Consider the following 17,870-nt stretch of genomic DNA (forward strand, 5'->3'; position numbering starts at 1 on the left):
ATATCAACTCTTGAGCTTTACATATTTGCGTATGTTTTGTTTATTCCAGGTGGATATATTCAGAGATGCTGCAGTTCTCATGGTGGAATACATTGATGAGATCCGGCGTCAAGGTTTTGAAGTCAGTTACTTGAACATTGGTGGTGGTTTAGGGATAGATTATTACCATGCTGGCGCTGTCCTACCTAAACCCATGGATCTCATCAACACCGTAAGAGCAGCATCTCAAAACTGTTCCCTTCATTTGCTCTTAAAAAGTACTGTAATTGGTAGAATCTTTATAATCCTTGATGTGTTTCAGGTAAGAGAGCTTGTTCTCTCACGAGACCTGAATTTGATAATCGAGCCAGGGAGGTCGCTAATTGCAAACACGTGCTGTTTCGTCAACCATGTAACCGGTGTGAAAACGAATGGAACTAAAAACTTCATAGTGATTGATGGAAGTATGGCTGAGCTTATCCGTCCCAGTCTTTATGATGCTTATCAGGTAAAAACCGATGTGATTCTCACAACAGCTCTCACCAGCTTATGCCATATGCAGATTTTGTTTCCTTGGAGTTATAGTAACATCCTCTTGTTCTTGTTTTTTATAATGCAAAAAGCACATTGAGTTGGTCTCTCCTACACCGCCTGAAGCAGAGATTACCAAATTCGACGTAGTGGGTCCTGTTTGTGAATCTGCTGATTTCTTGGGCAAAGACAGAGAGCTTCCTACTCCTCCACAGGTATGATAAGGATCTGATTCTGTTTGGCCGCTCAAGTAAAATGTGGAATCTAATGAGTTAGAAACAGGGAGCTGGTCTGGTGGTTCATGACGCTGGTGCATACTGTATGAGCATGGCTTCCACTTACAATCTCAAGATGCGTCCTCCGGAATACTGGGTACCAACACATTTTCGTGTTCTTTTTGTTTTCTAGAGAAATCACAGGAGAACCGAAAGAAATTTTGTAACTTGTGTTCTTAAATTTGTGTTGTTTTTGTTTTGGCAGGTTGAAGAAGATGGGTCGATCACTAAGATAAGGCATGCTGAGACATTCGATGACCATTTGCGTTTCTTTGAAGGTCTATGAACACTGGGAATTATTTACTCAGCATTGCTGCTTTTTAGTTGAATTGTATGATTGAGTATTCAGAATCAGAGCCATAATGCTATTGCTGTTTTAGATTTGTCACACTTTGTGCTTTTGATTCGAAGTACTCAATAAGTGATCATATGAATAAGAAAAAGGTGACAAGTGAAGACAGAAAAGAAAAGGTGAATTTGTGGGTTATGCTTACTACTACAAGTCAAAAAGTTGTCCATTGTCCAAACACACAAAAGACTTGAGAAACTAACGTAATGCCAAAAGCTGTTTCATTTGGTTTGTAAGGTTGAGGAGAACATTGGTGCTACTAAGCTAGTAAAAATTAATTAGATTTCAATAGATAATTTTGGAGTAAAATGTTCTTCTGTTCTAAGTAACCATTCATATCACAAACCTAATTATAATTTATTTACAGCACCAAACATTAAAAATGAACAAAAAAAAAACTACACAACAACACATAATAGATTTACTCCTTTTTGGTCTTAATTCTGAGTTTGATTGGTCAGATGGGCTTTCTCTTTTTCTTTCAATTTATTTTAGTTAAATTCGGTTGACATGGTAAGTCCTCGAATTAAAATTACGGTTTAAGATTGTTACGGCTCCTCCGTCAAATCTCTTTGAAATCTGTCAAATCTCTCTGAAGTGGACATTTTCCTGATTTGATTAGGCGCTCAGTGATTCACAATTCCACATCACAACAAGTGTAGAAAATGTCTAGAATTTTATTAATTCTATATCGAATATAAAAATAATCTGTATTCTAAAAATAAAAATATTTAATTAAAATTATTTAACTTTATTTTTTCACTAATAACATCATTTAATTTTTAAGTATAATATTACAATCTCAAATCTCAAAAAAATGTTAATCCTTGCTATAACATGAATCATAGTTTAGTAAATAACTATTTTGAATTATATAAAATATAAAGCCAATGACATTGATATTGAAGAACAGCATTAAACCTTCATGTATTGTGAAGGCTGCAGCAAATGCAACAAAAGAAAATGCAACTAACAGCGTTGCCACTACGAGAAGAGCGTTGGCCTGAATTTGATGTAATTATGATATGGAGTCGGTGACAAATCTGTAGTTATTGGTACCTTATGCAAACGATGCGGTGCGTAAGCATAGGTTGCTTATGCATTGGCGTGTTTCCGTTCGCATTTCGTCCATTTATCATTTTCTCCATTATTTAAGATCCAAATATGTAAGTAAAAGCTTTACTCCCATTTTCAGTAGCGATGTGAAGCACATTTTGACCAGCTTCGTTAATCAATTCTCTTGAATATGAGAAACATCTCAACAATCTATAATGGATTTTGATATGACCTCCTTTTACAGCCATGTGAATAGGAAAGAACCCATCATCATCCTCTATGTATACATATGACCTAGATTTTCTTAATAAATAACAAAATTCTTTGAAGTATCCTATGAATTATGCAAATGAAAGACATGTACTGTCATTTTTGTCTTTTAAGTGAGTAAGACTTTGATTCATACCAATAACAACATCAAGAATATATGGTGACAAACAAACAAGTGAAAAGATCAGTTAGTTAGCAAAAATAAGTAATGAAATGAATTTAGTGAACAATCAAATAGAAACAGCTAACCAGTAAGAAATATCAAGCAAGTGAAAGATTAGTTTAATTAGCAATATAAGTACTAAAATGAATTTAGTGAACAATCAAATAGAAACACTTAATTAGTAGGAAGTAACAAGCAAGTGAAATAGTAGTTAATTAGCAAAACATAAGCAATTCACCCAAAAAAAAAAAGCAAAACAGAAGCAAAAAAATGAATTTAGTAAATAATCAAATAGAATCACTTAACCAATAGGAATTAGCAAGTAAGTGCAACAATAATTAATTAGCGATTTTGGAGTAAAATGTTATTTTGTTCTAAGTAACCATTCATATCACAAACCTAATTATGTTTTAACTACAGCACCAAACATTAAAAAAAAAAAAAACTACACAACAACACATAATAATAGATAAACTCCTTTTGGTGTTTATTTTATTTTAACGAAAACTCCTTTTGGTCTTCTTACTTCTGTTTTTTTGGTCTTAATTCTGAGTTTGATTGGTCAGATGGGCTTATGCTTTGATTTCGGTTTATTTTGGTTAAAACTCCTTTTATGGTTTTATTTTGGTTAAATTCGGTTTATTTTGGTTAAATTCCTCGAATAAAAATTACGGTTTAAGATAGTTACGGCTCCTCCTCCGTCAAATCAAATCTCTCTGAAGTCCGATTAGATTTGGCGGTGAGTGATGAACGGCGCATCTCCGGCTCATTCGTTGGTATCGACGACCGCCGTAGCTGGTGGCGGTGGAAGCAGCGGCGCCACCGCTGGTCTAGACGATTTCCATTTTCCACCGGATATTCCCTCTATGCAAGACCGAAAAGACGAAGCTATGCGTGGTCAGTTCTTAATACTCTTTGCTCCCATTTTCATGCTTTCGCAAAATTAGGGTTTTATGTAAGAATCGCCAATGAAATTTCTCAGGTAATCAGAAATTTTTAAATGTCACATCTCCATTGTTAGGGTTCTTTGATGTTAGTAATTGTTTCAATTTTGCTAGGAATTGGGAGGTTGCAAAACTTTGAAAATTGCTATCTGGTAATCTCAATTTTTGGTAGTTGTTTGGGTGGATTGGATTGATATGCTGATTCGACTGTGACTTCATTTTGTATTGCTAGTTACTCAAAAATGATTAGGGATTTGAGTAGAACAGGAGCTTGCTTGTTTGAGAAAGACTATCATGTTAATAGATTTGGGCTGTTTTTTTTTTTTTGGTCATGGTGTGCAGTTTTGAAAGCTGATTTGATGGCTGAACTTGACAAAGAGGTTAAATCTTTGGAAGAAGATAGTTGGATGTTCGAAGGTCCTCGTTCTCGAATCCATCTTATCTCCAGAAGAGGTCTGTTTCTTCTTCTTCTTCTTCTTCTTCTTCATTCAATCCAGTTTTCGTGTATGGTAGTATGTTGTTACACATCGATCTTGGATATTAATGAATGTTAGCTCAAATAGGTCTTGAATACTTGATGACTACAATAGCCATTATTTTTTCTTTGAGTCCAGTGTTAATAGCAGTGATCTGATCATCCCATTGATTCAAAAATTTCATATATTGGCCATTCTCTAGATCAAGAAAAATCGATATGATGAGACGATATTGATGGAATCTGCGGGTTTCTTTCTTCTGTGTGTGTGTGTGTGTTTCTTCGTGTTTCATTATCACTAAGACAACTCTGCTAGCTGAATCATATTTGTGATAAAAATGGGTTTCTGATTAGGTAACTTTCTAAAGAAAGAAGGTGTAGCTGTGGCGAGATCAAGCATTATTCAGCTGCCTAGATGATCAGATTCAAGTAAGAAAAATTTCAGAAATGGTCGTAAGGTTATGGTGTTCGTCACACATGTCACTTTATTTCTATCCATTTTAAAGGGATAACATTAGCTTATTCCAATGTTGTTAATAATTGTTTACAAGTGATGAGTGTCTGTTACCACCAATATGAATGAGTACTTTAGAGTATCTGTATATCAATGTTCTCAAGAATCTAAATATCAAACTTTCATTTTTATGATATTATCAAGGACAGTTTTTAAGTTTGACATTTTTTTAGACAATATAATTGTTTTGAAACTAAGATATTATTCCTGAATTTACTACTACTTTTTAATTTGTTCATTTCAAGAAAATTAGATTATCCATCTTCCCAACTTGAACAAAAGATCCTTACTAGATGTATGGGTAAATCCCAAAACTTGTTACCTATTTTTATCAGAAGCAAAAATTGATCACCACCACCTGAAAACCACAAAATTCTTGAGTTTGTTAAAACTGACTGTGACAAGTGTCATACAAGTGGATCACATTTGCCACGTGTCATGTCCTTTTTAATGTGTAACCTAGGACTTGAACCACACACAAGTGCAAATAACCTAGTTAGATGACACTTGTTAGAGAGCGACGTCACCAAGAACCTCTCACACTCTCTATTCCGCCACCACTTTGCCACCGCAACACCATTGCCTTTTCCATCCCATCTCAATCGTCATCATCATCATCATCATCATCAAGCCCTGATTCCTCTCCGGTGGAAACCTTAAACGATCTCGAGAAACTCGCCGTTTTGGGACACGGAAGCGGTGGAACAGTCTACAAAACCCGTCACCGGAGAACCAAAACGCTCTATGCTTTAAAAGTCCTCAGGTCAAATCTTAACGCCACGACGATGAGAACAACCGCCGTCGAAGCTAACATCCTCAAACGTATCCAATCGAGTTTTGTCGTTAAATGCTACGCAGTTTTTGTCAATTCATCTGATCTCTGTTTCGTAATGGAGCTAATGGAGAAAGGATCTCTCCACGACGCGTTGCTTGCTCAACAAGTTTTTCCCGAGCCAATGATATCGGCGCTCGCTAACAGAATCCTCCAAGGGTTACGTTATCTGCAAGAAATGAGAATAGTTCATGGAGACATAAAGCCTTCAAATCTCCTTATTAACGAGAATGGAGAGGTAAAGATTGCGGATTTTGGTGCGAGCAGGATTGTAGCAGGAGGAGAGTATGGATCGAATGGGACATGTGCTTATATGAGTCCTGAACGTGTGGACCCAGAGAAATGGGGTTTTGGTGAAGTTGGATTTGCAGGAGATGTGTGGTCCTTAGGAGTTGTGGTTCTTGAGTGTTACCTTGGAAGATATCCATTGACCAAAGTTGGGGATAAACCGGATTGGGCGGCTTTGGTTTGCGCGATTTGTTGCAGTGAGAAGGTGGAGATTCCGGTGAGTGGTTCGCCGGAGTTTACAGGTTTTGTTGGGAGATGTTTGGAGAAGGATTGGAGGAAGAGAGGCACTGTGGAAGAGCTTCTTCGTCATCCTTTTGTGATGAACAGATAGCACTAGTAGTCTCGGTTTTGGTTTTTAGGGTTGAGAAAAACAGATCCACAAATAAGAACCGAAACTTCTACTCCAGTTTGGTTTTAAACTTTTGGGTTTGGTTCGAGTTGAGTTTTGAATTTTTTTCGAAAATAAGATAACTAATCAATTTAGTTAGATTCATAAGATAAAAGACTTTTAAAAAATATATTTTCTTAGAAAATTTCTGTTTATTTGAAATAGTTCGGTTTAGTTTACACCAAACTTAGACTCGGTTCAATAAATTCAGCTAGATTTTTTTTTATTACTGTAAAGAAAAAGAAAATCCGGTTTCATTCGGGTTTAATAATGGCAAAAAGAGAACAAAATAGTTGACCTCAAAAGTTCACATTGCTCTTCTTCAAGAAAATAGGCTAAAAATTCAAGAAGAGATTGAAACATGACACATCTTGATTGTAATGTGTGGATTAAGAGTTGTAAGAAGCAGTAACGTTTATACAAGTTTGGAAAAGGCAAACGAAAAAAATGATCAGTGGATGAAATGTATATGCTGCTCTCAGACTGTGTTACCAGTTCAAAAGACTTTAAAGACTCCCCAAAATCAAGGATTTTGCCTGAATGAAATAAACATAATAAATAAGTAAGCAAATACTGTTTGAGTAATTAGAGTTTGTCTGATAGATTACTACTACTAAAGTTAATTTTAATTACCTTGAGGGATCTACAGTTTCAGGCGAGAGAAGACCCATCTGTTGAGTCAGATTATCCATATGTTGAGTTTTGTCCCATCCATTTTGTTTCTGCTCTGTCTCATTGTCCACTGGTGTGAAATCCATATTATCTGAGACCGTGCTTGACATCAATAAGTCTTCGAGTAGTGAGTAATCAACAGGCTCTATATCAGGGTCCATTGGAAAGTCGTCGATGTCAAAGGACAGAGAATCATCGATCAACAGATCTGGGTCAAGGAAAGGACTAGAATCTCCAATGTTTGGTTCCATGAAATCCTCTGGAGGCTTCTCTGCGTTAATTTCTGGTAGCATATGAGAGAATTCGGGAAGAGTTAGACCATCAGGTGAAGGTATACAGTTCTCGGTTGCTTCTGGTTGTGCTGAAACATTTTCAGGAGTTGTTCCAATTGGTGATGATGGCTGTATATCAGAAGCTGTTGGCATTTCCTGAAGAGTTATACCCGATGCATGGTTTGTTGAAGTATCCATCTCTGTTCCCTCAGTAGTAGAAGTACCATTACCAAGAAGGAAACCATCATCCCCGGTTTTGTAAGGTTCCATCTTCATAAGCTGCTTAAACATTGCTTTGGCTTGCTCGTGCATTGGAGGTTGATACTTCACTATCTGTCCATCAGGAGAAGCAGAATCATTATTACCGACAATGCCGTCTCGCTTGAATCTCCGCTTCTTATTGGTATCACTGATGCGCCTACTACTCTCGTTTTGTTGATTCTGCTGTTGTAAGAATTGAGATAGAAAATGAGGGCTTTGTACTGCCTTTGCAAGGAATGACATTAACTGTTGTTGCCGATTCTCCATGCCCTGGAGACGCTGAACCATCGTTTGAAGTTGGTTATCAGTGGACTGTTGCTGCTGTCTTAATCTGACGAGTTCTTGCATAAGGACGTTCTTATCTCTTTTAAGCCTCTCAACTTCTTCTTCGAGACCAAATTTGCCAACTTCAACACATGCACTAACAGATGCGTTCTGTCCATTCGAGTGCTGAGATTGCTGATGTCCATGTCCCTGGGCAGATTTTCGCCTAGTTATTGTTTTTAGCAAGTGCTTCTGACCTCTTAAAAAACCTTCATTCGCAAATTCCCATCTATCTGGGTCAACCTTTCGGAAACCCTGTTTTTAGAAAAGGCACGCAAAATGTAATGAGAATGGATGCCACCGAGACAAATGAGAAAGAAGTTGCCCGACAGGGGAAACCTTAAAAGTGAAAATCTTAAAACTTCAACACAAATTCTAACTGCCAACTATTCACAGATTTTCAAACAGCCATTGACAGGAAGTAACTTATCAGTTGGCACATGCTACAGAGCAAATTTCAGTCAGAAGCCAAGTAAATGAAACAGACCAACGGTGGTTCAATCTAATATCGTGAACGGAAGAATCAGGAAAACTGCTAAATACATGTTCCTTTTGTGGGTCTTAATATCCAATAGCGATCATTAAAACTAAGAGAGTGTAAGGTCTCTATGATATACCAGTGTACTCTGTATGTCAGAATCTGCATGAAATAAACTAGTAAAGATCGAAATTCTCTTTCAAATAGTGTCCCAACATGTGTTACAAGGACACTAAGGAATAATAATATTCACGAATGTTGCAAATAGGAACTGTCTGCAGAGAAATCAAGCTTTCACCATCTTGCAGAAATATTACTAGCATCCTGCTCTAAACAATTATTCAGTACAAGCTCTACTCACGAAGACCTTATGTAAATCTACTTAGATAGGCAATACAATCTCCATCCAGCCTATATGAACAATATAATCAAAATCGAAGTGTACAGAGAAGATCTATGATTCCCGCAACTGACATACTAACCAAAAATGCAAAGTCCTACTGCACAAATATTGGCAACACCAAATACCCATATATCTACGATCTAGTTTCTACTCCAAGCCATAAAAGGCTCCATTAAACTTGACTCATTTAGAAGTTGCAACAAGATGATGATACATAGTAATACAGAGAGTCGATAACCTTGCAATCAGGTCATGATCAACATGAGACTTGCTCTCTTTTTCCATTTTTCTTCTTTCTTCATCTTTATAATGCTGAGAAAATTCAGGAAGGTTCATTACTATCTTAGACTATTGCTAAACCTGATTACATGGAGTCAGACAGACAGAAAACACATTAAAGGATGCATCTCTATCTCAGTTTCAAACTATCACAAGTCCAAGTTGAAACACTAATCCAATCACTCAGACCAGAAAAGAGACTTGATTCAGTTATTTTTATTTCCCCTAAAACTGTATCTAGTGTAAGCTCCATCAACGCCCTTACAAATCTTTTATATCAATACTAGATCAGGAATCTGCATTCCATGAGAATATGCTAGACTGATTTCAAACTTTCAATTGCAAAAACTGCATTTCCCATGCTGTGGTTTATGTCCTAACAGACAGCACCAATAGTTGATTCCTAATTGTTCCAACAAGAACGCTATTGAGAAACCCTTATCAGTATAGCTTATAGACGATGAAATGCAGTATATCATCTATTCAAATTCCAAAAAACCATAAGGTCCTAAACTAAACAATCACAATACACCAGTCTCAGTCTTGGATAAATCAACAGCAACGAATAAAGTAGGCTCTAAAAAGACATTACTCAGAAAGCTACCTATCCTTTCTATAGGCTAAAACCATTGTTCAACAAGCCAAAAACTCCTCTGCTCAGTAAGTTAGGATCAAGAATCTTCGTAGCAACAACATCAACTAAACCTAGTTCATAACGGTGCTACTATTTACTTCCAAAATTGAAACAAGTGAAGGGAAAGAGGGGAATTACATAAGTATTGAGCTGCCTGACGAAGCTGGAGAAGTTATTATGCTTAAAGTTCTTAGGAAGAAGATCTCTAGCGAACAGCGGTGGATCCCAAACGATAAAACTGTTGTTATTAGCACTCCACGACACAATCGAATCCGTAACGGGATCATCAACCATGTCATAGGTCTTGCTCAGGAACGGAGGAGGCGCGGTTGAACTTAGAATCACGGCAGGCTGTGGTTGAGGTAGAGGAGAAGGCTTAATCTCCATTGATTCGACAGTTTCAGATCCTCCTCCTCCTCCTCCACCGTCGCTGGTGGATACTTTGCTGTTCACACCACCATCCATTCGGATTTGTTGTTTCTAGTCAAACAATAATGAGAATTTTGAGAAAACCTAGGGTTTTAGATTTGTGATTGGGGGGGGGGGAGAGAGAACTCGGATTGAAGAGAGAATCTCAGAGACCAAAGACGACGAGAGAGAGAGAGAGAGAGAGATGGGCGGAGGAGAGAGAGAGAGAGATTAATCTGAGAGATCGACGGAGCAAAGGAGGAGAAAGAGACAGACAGAGACGACGGGAGACCCATGAAACTTACGAAATTACGCAAATAGACATTGCGCTTTTTGAGATTGGGATACGTGTCATTTTATGAGTGGTTGTTACGCTCTGAGTCTTTGCGCTGACACGAGGATCGATTTTTTTGTAAAAAAAGAAATATTATAATATTTAAAACTAATTTTAAATTTAATTAAAAATTAAGAGTTTTTTTCTGGAACAAAGTGGAAGGTTCTGTTGAAAAAAAAAAAAAAAACAAGTGGAATGGAAGGTCCTATCTGAAAATTTAAATGATTACAGTAAGTTTAAAGAGAAATTATTGAAAACATAAAATTTTAACACAGATTAAGCTTTATCGGAAAAGGAAACAGAATTAGAAAAAGGAAATAACAAGCGTATTTCCTTTTGTGTTAGTGTCACCGACCGACTCACCGTAACATTATTATAAATAACCTTTGAACTTGATTGAAGAGCCTAGCTACTTCTACATACACAATTCTCTAGAACGATTAAACGCAGAAACACTCTTTTGAAGATGAGGAAACATCGTNAAGGAAACAGAATTAGAAAAAGGAAATAACAAGCGTATTTCCTTTTGTGTTAGTGTCACCGACCGACTCACCGTAACATTATTATAAATAACCTTTGAACTTGATTGAAGAGCCTAGCTACTTCTACATACACAATTCTCTAGAACGATTAAACGCAGAAACACTCTTTTGAAGATGACGAAACATCGTTACATGGTCAGAAACGTTGATGCAGTTCCGTCTCATACAAAAAACGGAATTGGTTTCCACTGCTTGTCTTCTATCTCCGATCGACATGTTCATCATGTAAAGGTCGCTCCTCCCTTAGGCTCGAACTCGAAACGTTTTCGTAACCCACGAAAAGTTTCTTTTAAACCCTCGAAACCGTCTCGTACCCTGAAGGTGTGGCGATCTAAATCGGATCTGGTTCGTGAGAAACTGAATCGACAAGTAGAGTTTTTTGGTGGTTCTGTCACAATGGGTGCTGCTCCGTCACCGATACACGTGCCCATTCCAATTTTTTTGCGTCGGAGGAGCGGGAGGGTTATAGAGTCTACAAAGCTAACCCCCATGACTTGAATGAGAAGTCAAGAAAACGAGAATCTTTCAAGAGTTTTTTTTTTTTGTTTATTTTAGCCTTTTGTTCTGTGTTAGTGTAGACTCTGCATTGTAACTCAGTAGTTGATAATTGTAATAGATCCACAACTAGATAATGATTTCGCTTTCACTAATATTTTTCTGGTAATGAAATTTTTTATGTTATTGTGTTACCTTTTTTTCAGCTTTTTGTGATCATCACTTAAGAAAAGCTTTAGAGTCAAAATAAACCCTAATTAGACAATCAAAGTTTGGGTTTGAATAATGAAAGTTTCTAATACCTCAACACTGGGACTGCCACTGCCACTTGGTTTCTTTCACCTCAAAGACTCATATCTATCTGACAAGCCTTGTGGTTCAACCAGTAGCGTAATGAAACATTCATATAATAACACTAGCTAGAGAATTAACAACAATCACAATTAGGAGTAGAGAGAAGATTGAAAAAAGGTTTGGTCTAAAACAGAGACATCCATGTCAGAACCTGTTGACCAAACATCTCTTCTCTCATAAAATATCTGCGGCTTCAAGCTTCAACTCTTTCTTTATCTTCAACATCATGACTGTAGTAATTTCAATGTTTTAACAGTTTTATCGAGATATCTATACCCGAAACTACATAAAAAGACCTTCAGCTTATTTGTGACTGTTCATTTCACCTGAAGTCTTCATGTCATCTACAAACGAAACAATCCCATGATCGTTTTGAATGGCCAAAGAGCTTCCATTAGTTATTCGGTGAGTGAAATTTGAAAGCACTTCTTCACCTGGAAAGATCATAAACTTGAAAATTGGTTCTTGTTGAAGAACAGAGCTTCTTGATCCAATTTCAAACAGTTCAAGAAATTGAATTTGACATTTGAGACAATGTCTGCTCCCATTGGACGTGACCATGCCAACTACTAGCTTCAGTCAACCCCCTGCAATATGTAAAATCAACATCCTCAAGATGTTTCAGTTTAGAAATGGTTAAGGATACATGTTTTAACTTGTTGCATTCCTTTATATATAGGAATTCAATACTAGCGAAGTTCTCAATCCACCAAGGAACTTCTTCGATCCTTGTTTGTTTTAGACTTTTAGTGGAGTTCTAAGGTGTTATTTGAGACATCAGGAAAGCTCCTCAATCGCAAGCATCCGCTTAGATTAAGGTTGATGCCCAGTACAAGAATGAGGTTCAGATTCCCTGTATAGTAAGGAAGAAGCTCCACCAAAGATAGGATTTCTGAAAGAACCAATGTCTGACTTCAATTTGGTCTTCAAAGAAAGAGACAACATTGCTCACGAAGGGAGACAACATGGTCACCAATGGCCTAAGTGGTTGAAAATGTAATCAAAACCAAATTTAGAGATATTAAACTATTTTCTGAAACTTCCCATTTGGAGACTCTTTCCCAAAGTTACCTGTAAGCTTATCTAGACTGGATGAATTATCTATGAGTTGTTTGCCAACACAAGTTAGTGAATCAATTAGTCAAAGACGTTGGTATTTCCTGACTCTATGCAATAAGTTACACCCTACATTAGTTTCCCCTATACCCATTGCATATAAATAATGGCAAGTTGTAATGATGATCATGGAGACAACATTGGTTCAACATCACCATTTTAATTTACAGGTCGACGAAACAGATCAGAAAAGGAGAGAGTTAAGGTATACGAAGTGACATACCGAGAACATATATAGCAGTCCAGGAGATGATTTCTCTCAGACACTTATCACCTGCATCTACGTTATTGTTGGCTTCAAAGGGGTTTTAAATTTTGTTTAAGAACATTTATATCTTCAAAAAATCAACCAAACCCATCAACGCTTTTATTGGACCATAAGCAAATGAGAAGACACAACAATGACAGATAAATAATATATATTGAAACCGCACTCGAAGAATAAATCAAACTGATCAATGTTTCTTTGGAACATAAAACAAACGACAACCTCTGGAAAAGAAAAGAAAAAAACAGAATCTGAGTTTGATCTTTACAGACATGCATGCCTTTACCCATCTGTGTGTTGCTTGCAACCCTTTGGTCCATAATGCTGAACAGATTTCTTCACCACTTTCTTGCAAAGATAACAGAAATGAGCTTGACATGCCCAGCAAAACAAGTGATTGTTGTTTCCAGCCTACACAATAACCAACTCAAGAATCATCTCATGAACCCCAAAACCCCATAATTCACTGGCTTGATTAAAACCAAATTAGCTTTTACCTTTGCATTGAACTGGCGGCAATTAGGACACAGCTGGCCGCGCTGTGGAAACTGACCGTTTTCTGCAAACATTTGAGCTTGAATTTGTCCAAGGACTTGTCGCTCATTCATCCTCTCATTCCATTCTTGGATCGCCTCTTGTGGGAATAGATCACATGTCCCCTCGCTTTTACCAAAGAAGACAAGGTTTATTTAGTTCCAAGATATATACATAACATATGTATGCATCTATTCTTTTATATATGTAACATCACTAACCTGAAATGTTCATAACCACTGATAGCTTTGTTGCAACGGTAACAAAAGTATTGGCCACAGTTATTGCAGACCATTTTGTTGCAACCTCCGGTTCTTGAGATGGCTATTTTGCAAGATGGGCATTGTTTAGCGCTTTTCATTATCACCTTCACACTCATAATTTCATTGATCATTTCTTTTTCTTTCCGCCTTTGTTCCTCTCCAAGACGAGAAGAACTCTGACGCTCCTGCATAAGATTTACATGTAAGAAAAAGTCATCTGTCTAAAGATCTTTAGGGATATAATAAACAGAATTGTAGTGATTGATCAAAGGCACAATAAAGATACCTGCAAGATTTGAAGCCTAAGCTCCGGGCTCATGCAAGCCACACCCACATGTCTCTTTTCTTTACAAAGTGTACAGAAACTGAAGTGGCACTTGAAGCATAAAGCAAGCTGCTCCTCATCCTCTATGCAAGGGGTTTCACATCTAGGACAGTAAGCGACGTCAGTCATGGCTTCCAATGTTTTCTGCAACATAAGAGTTTCCCAGCGTTCATACGCTTCATCGCCCAACAATCTCTTCAATATACCTGGCGGAACAACTTCTCCACATTTCGAGTCCGGACACTTAAGCTTGTTAACTGTGCCTTCAGAGACATGTATGTCTGTGTAGGTCTTCATACATTTCAAACAAAAGAAATGCTCGCATGGTAACTTAACAAAGTCAATACCTGTCCAAGGAGTAAAAAAATAATATGGAGAAACAAGTGTAAGCAGCTTGAACCAACCCACATCACTAAAAGCAAACAGCTATGAAGAAAGGACACGTTTTACCTGCAGATTCAGAGAAACATATACAACACTCATGCAAGCTCTGAAGGAAACTATCATGACGTTTCTCATCGTCATAACTCCTAATATAAGGAATATCTGAATCCGGAGAACGACTTCCAGACACAGCACGCTTATCTCTAGAACATGTAACCCCATAAGGACCAAGAACAACCTCATCATCAAATCCGAGATGAGAAATCGACGAGTTCTGTAACCAGTCCATCCATTGGTACAAGACTTCTTGCCCTGGCTGTTCACTCCATATAGAGTCCAGCATTGAGCAGAGACTTGAAATCTTATCAGGGTTCATCCACTGAACACTTATTAAGAAATAAGGCGGTAAGTGGCTCGGATAAGCACTTGGTAACAAACATGTCAACACAATCGGCGGAAGATGCTGTGCCTTGAAAGAGTACAAGAAATCCTCTGGCTCCTTACTTGAATCAGCTTGTAAGTTAAGCTTCGTAGAGATGGTATATTCATTAGTAGCTTCAACGTTTACATGAACCTGCAAAAACCAATCATTAGAAGATATTGTTATGTCACATTTATCTCTATATGAAACCTGCAAGTACAAAGCTTATCTCTGACCTGAAAGTATCGCATATCTTTATGCCGATCAAAGATGAACATGTTTCCTCCATAGATGTACCCCAATGCCAAAAGCTGCAAGATTTCAATACAAATCAGTAACCCCCAATGAACAATCTAAACCACAGCATAACTTTTATAATCAAGCCTAAACAGCACAAAGGTCAAAACTTTATACCTCATCTTCCTGTAATTGATCATTCATCTTTAGTTGATCCTCTGTTAGCTCTGGCTCACTGACGCTAGATCTCAAATCATTCAGAATAGTCAACATAATGTCTCCATTCGTCTCATACTCATTAGCATTAGTACCAGCATCAGCAAGTTCTTCACTTTCACCTCTATTCACATCTGATTCCTCAGAATTCGAATGATCAACAGAACTGAGATGAACCTTCTCGTCCGTAATCGAATTCGGGTTCTGTTTCACCTTTAAGCTACTCAAATCATCAGCCAAGCAATCTACAACATCGGATTCAGTAAAATTCACCTCAACGGGACGAGGTTTTGAATTTGATACACGGCCGCGCCGACTCCTAGGGCTCCGGTAAGGTTTCGAAGGTTTTGTTAATGGCTGAGAAGTAGACGGAGAAGCAGCTGTAGACGACCGATCCGTGGAGGTCGTGTCTTCTTGCTTATGGTCCAATTCTGATTGATCTTTTACTGGATTCGCATTCCCACCACCACGACGGACGTAACGGCGGTCGTGATTTCTACCACCACTGCCTCCGTGTGCCCGTCTCATGATGGTGATGGCGGTCTCGTAGCGCAATTGGGTTTTTGATGACGTAGTTTAGTTTGGGGTTTTCTTTAGTAGACGATCGTGTCCGAAAGGTTTTCAATTTCCATGTTTAAAAAACATAGAATTTATGTTTATACCAATATACATACCAATATCTATACTATTAAAGCAGAAGTACTCTCTATAGTAAAAATGGACCATGACTTGGTTTTGGTAGGTTTTTCATTAAAAATGATTAGAGAATCACAAAATTTAATCTAATTAACCTATAGTTTCGATTTTGACAAATGACGAAAATGCCCTCGGTCGATTACTTTAAAAAAAACGGGTCGGGACGCGGATCCTTAAAAAAACCGACAATAGAAGGAAAATAACCACCGGATCTGTTTGTGTTCGAGAATAATATTTTTCGGATCCAGTTTATTATTTAATTCAAGATTAGTTAATTAAGATCCCAAACAAACCCATTCGTTATAGGCAAACACTCTGATTTCATAAATTTTAATACCGAAGAATTTGAATATTTACTTAATTACCGAAACATATCATAACAAATATTAATTTAAAAGGAAATTTTTCTGATTCAGTTAAAATCTTATAAAACGAATATTCAAGTTACCATATTTTGTTTAATTCCTTGATTTCCGATGTTACAATTATGAACTAATCTTTTACGATCAAATTTTCAAAGGAATATTCGTTTATCAGTTGTAACGAATCAAGCAAGTAAATATATTTTGCGTATATTCCTGATATCAAATCTTAACTTATAAGTGATAACCTAAATCAATGAATTATAACTATAAATATATTGAGAACTTTCTATTGGATTATTATACTAAAATAACGATTTTTACTTCGTTACACAAAATGATGGCTCTACCCCTATCTTACACTCCTTTGAAAGACCTAAAACCATACAAAAACGCTTGGCGTATTCAAGTCAAAATTCTCCACAGTTGGAAAATGAATACCGCTAAACTTGGTGAATCACTCGAACTAATTCTCGCTGACGAAACAGTATGTATTTTAAGTATAGATTTATTATTCTTTTGCTAATATATTAATATCAATTCATTCTAAGAGTATTTTTTTTTTTTTATATAGGGTGACAAAATAGGAGCTTCTATCAGAAAGGATCATATCAAAAAGTTTGAATCTGAATTGAAGCCTGGATCTTGGAAAGTTATATCAACTTTTGGTTTGAATCTCTGTACATCCTACTTGCGTCCTTCTCTTATTAAGTATAAGATTAGTACCAGATATGGTACCACAATTATTCCTTCTGAAAATGTATCTGATGATCATTACCTATCATTCACATCGTTTGATAGTATACTTGCTGGAAATCTTGACAAAAATCTCCTGCTAGGTAATTTCATAATACATATATTTTGTTACTAATTTACAAAGATGATTTTATTAATAGTTGTATTATTTATATTTACAGACGTTATTGGTCAAGTAGTCAGTTCTGGAGGTTTAGAAGAAATCACAAGTCGTAACAACATTACCAGGAAGAAAATTGAGTTTGAGATAAGAGACACTGAGTAATATTATAAATCTAAATATATATTTTTAGATTTTTTTTGTTCATAACAAAAATAATATATATATTTTCATGCTTATACATTATACTATTAAAAATCTATTTTATATAGATTTTCATGCTTATATGTTATACTATTTTAATATAATCTATGTCTGTTAAAATTCTTATTTAGGGATAAACGATTATCATGTACTCTATGGGAAACCTACGCTGAAGCTTTAGATCGTGCTATCAATGATTCAAGTGATGGAATGGTTATGTGTTTCCTACGCTTTGTTAAACAAAACAGCTATAAAGGTAACAGTACGCATAATATTTATACATTTAATTTCTAGGGCACAGAATATTTATCAAAAGTATTTTTAGAAAACATTTAACTACTGTATCATATTTATATTTCATTTCAGAAAAACGATACATTGAGAATGCTTTCGATTCTTCTATCTTGATGATCAATCCTCAGTTACCAGAGATGGAGGCTTTTCAGAACATGTAAATTCAAATAGCTA

At 36.6% G+C, this 17,870-nt stretch overlaps 6 protein-coding genes across 6 annotated transcripts in view; 4 read left to right on the forward strand and 2 right to left on the reverse strand.

Moving 5' to 3' along the window:
• Positions 1 to 1,198, forward strand: part of LOC104757598 (diaminopimelate decarboxylase 2, chloroplastic) — a 4,255-nt gene extending 3,057 nt beyond the window's left edge. The window contains exons 5-8 of the mRNA XM_010480351.2: positions 302 to 487; positions 603 to 725; positions 793 to 882; positions 991 to 1,198. Of these exons, the coding sequence (XP_010478653.1) occupies positions 302 to 487; positions 603 to 725; positions 793 to 882; positions 991 to 1,071 (480 nt within the window). The 3' untranslated portion in view covers positions 1,072 to 1,198. The remainder of the gene's footprint in view (positions 1 to 301; positions 488 to 602; positions 726 to 792; positions 883 to 990) is intronic.
• LOC104757599 lies at positions 3,299 to 4,712 on the forward strand. Its single transcript, XM_010480352.2, has 3 exons — positions 3,299 to 3,520; positions 3,910 to 4,020; positions 4,397 to 4,712. Exons 1-3 carry the CDS (start codon positions 3,370 to 3,372, stop codon positions 4,459 to 4,461), a joined length of 327 nt encoding a protein of 108 aa, XP_010478654.1. The 5' UTR covers positions 3,299 to 3,369; the 3' UTR covers positions 4,462 to 4,712.
• LOC104757600 (mitogen-activated protein kinase kinase 10-like) lies at positions 5,030 to 6,163 on the forward strand. Its single transcript, XM_010480353.2, has one exon. It carries the CDS (start codon positions 5,057 to 5,059, stop codon positions 6,005 to 6,007), a length of 951 nt encoding a protein of 316 aa, XP_010478655.1. The 5' UTR covers positions 5,030 to 5,056; the 3' UTR covers positions 6,008 to 6,163.
• On the reverse strand, positions 6,358 to 10,042 carry LOC104757601 (heat stress transcription factor A-1d-like). Its single transcript, XM_010480354.2, has 3 exons — positions 9,526 to 10,042; positions 6,698 to 7,848; positions 6,358 to 6,600 (listed from the first exon to the last, which is right to left on the reverse strand). The coding sequence occupies exons 1-3, from the start codon at positions 9,850 to 9,852 to the stop codon at positions 6,588 to 6,590; spliced, it is 1,491 nt and encodes a 496-aa protein (XP_010478656.1). The 5' UTR covers positions 9,853 to 10,042; the 3' UTR covers positions 6,358 to 6,587.
• On the reverse strand, positions 13,039 to 15,895 carry LOC104757603 (E3 ubiquitin-protein ligase RNF14-like). Its single transcript, XM_010480355.2, has 7 exons — positions 15,246 to 15,895; positions 15,068 to 15,142; positions 14,477 to 14,984; positions 13,988 to 14,373; positions 13,660 to 13,886; positions 13,402 to 13,567; positions 13,039 to 13,315 (listed from the first exon to the last, which is right to left on the reverse strand). The coding sequence occupies exons 1-7, from the start codon at positions 15,810 to 15,812 to the stop codon at positions 13,187 to 13,189; spliced, it is 2,058 nt and encodes a 685-aa protein (XP_010478657.1). The 5' UTR covers positions 15,813 to 15,895; the 3' UTR covers positions 13,039 to 13,186.
• LOC104759617 (replication factor A protein 1-like) lies at positions 16,683 to 17,857 on the forward strand. The gene is made up of 5 exons (XM_010482526.1): positions 16,683 to 16,829; positions 16,917 to 17,181; positions 17,260 to 17,359; positions 17,534 to 17,658; positions 17,769 to 17,857. Exons 1-5 carry the CDS (start codon positions 16,683 to 16,685, stop codon positions 17,855 to 17,857), a joined length of 726 nt encoding a protein of 241 aa, XP_010480828.1.

This window comes from Camelina sativa, chromosome 17 (assembly GCF_000633955.1).
Source record: "Camelina sativa cultivar DH55 chromosome 17, Cs, whole genome shotgun sequence".
Taxonomy (NCBI): domain Eukaryota; kingdom Viridiplantae; phylum Streptophyta; class Magnoliopsida; order Brassicales; family Brassicaceae; genus Camelina; species Camelina sativa.

Bases quoted from the DNA above. Each gene is read 5' to 3' on its own strand.
- LOC104757599 (XM_010480352.2), top strand. From the start codon at position 3,370: ATGAACGGCGCATCTCCGGCTCATTCGTTGGTATCGACGACCGCCGTA. The intron at 3,521-3,909 runs GTCAGTTCTTAA...CATGGTGTGCAG, and splicing joins AAAAGACGAAGCTATGCGTG to TTTTGAAAGCTGATTTGATG. The intron at 4,021-4,396 runs GTCTGTTTCTTC...GTTTCTGATTAG, and splicing joins CCATCTTATCTCCAGAAGAG to GTAACTTTCTAAAGAAAGAA.
- LOC104757600 (XM_010480353.2), top strand. From the start codon at position 5,057: ATGACACTTGTTAGAGAGCGACGTCACCAAGAACCTCTCACACTCTCT.
- LOC104757601 (XM_010480354.2), bottom strand. From the start codon at position 9,852: ATGGATGGTGGTGTGAACAGCAAAGTATCCACCAGCGACGGTGGAGGA. The intron at 7,849-9,525 runs GTAATTCCCCTC...TTCTAAAAACAG, and splicing joins TCAGGCAGCTCAATACTTAT to GGTTTCCGAAAGGTTGACCC.
- LOC104757603 (XM_010480355.2), bottom strand. From the start codon at position 15,812: ATGAGACGGGCACACGGAGGCAGTGGTGGTAGAAATCACGACCGCCGT. The intron at 15,143-15,245 runs GTATAAAGTTTT...GAAATCTTGCAG, and splicing joins ATCAATTACAGGAAGATGAG to CTTTTGGCATTGGGGTACAT. The intron at 13,887-13,987 runs GTATCTTTATTG...AATCTTATGCAG, and splicing joins TTAGGCTTCAAATCTTGCAG to GAGCGTCAGAGTTCTTCTCG.
- LOC104759617 (XM_010482526.1), top strand. From the start codon at position 16,683: ATGGCTCTACCCCTATCTTACACTCCTTTGAAAGACCTAAAACCATAC. The intron at 17,360-17,533 runs GTAATATTATAA...ATTCTTATTTAG, and splicing joins TTTGAGATAAGAGACACTGA to GGATAAACGATTATCATGTA. The intron at 17,659-17,768 runs GTAACAGTACGC...ATTTCATTTCAG, and splicing joins TAAACAAAACAGCTATAAAG to AAAAACGATACATTGAGAAT.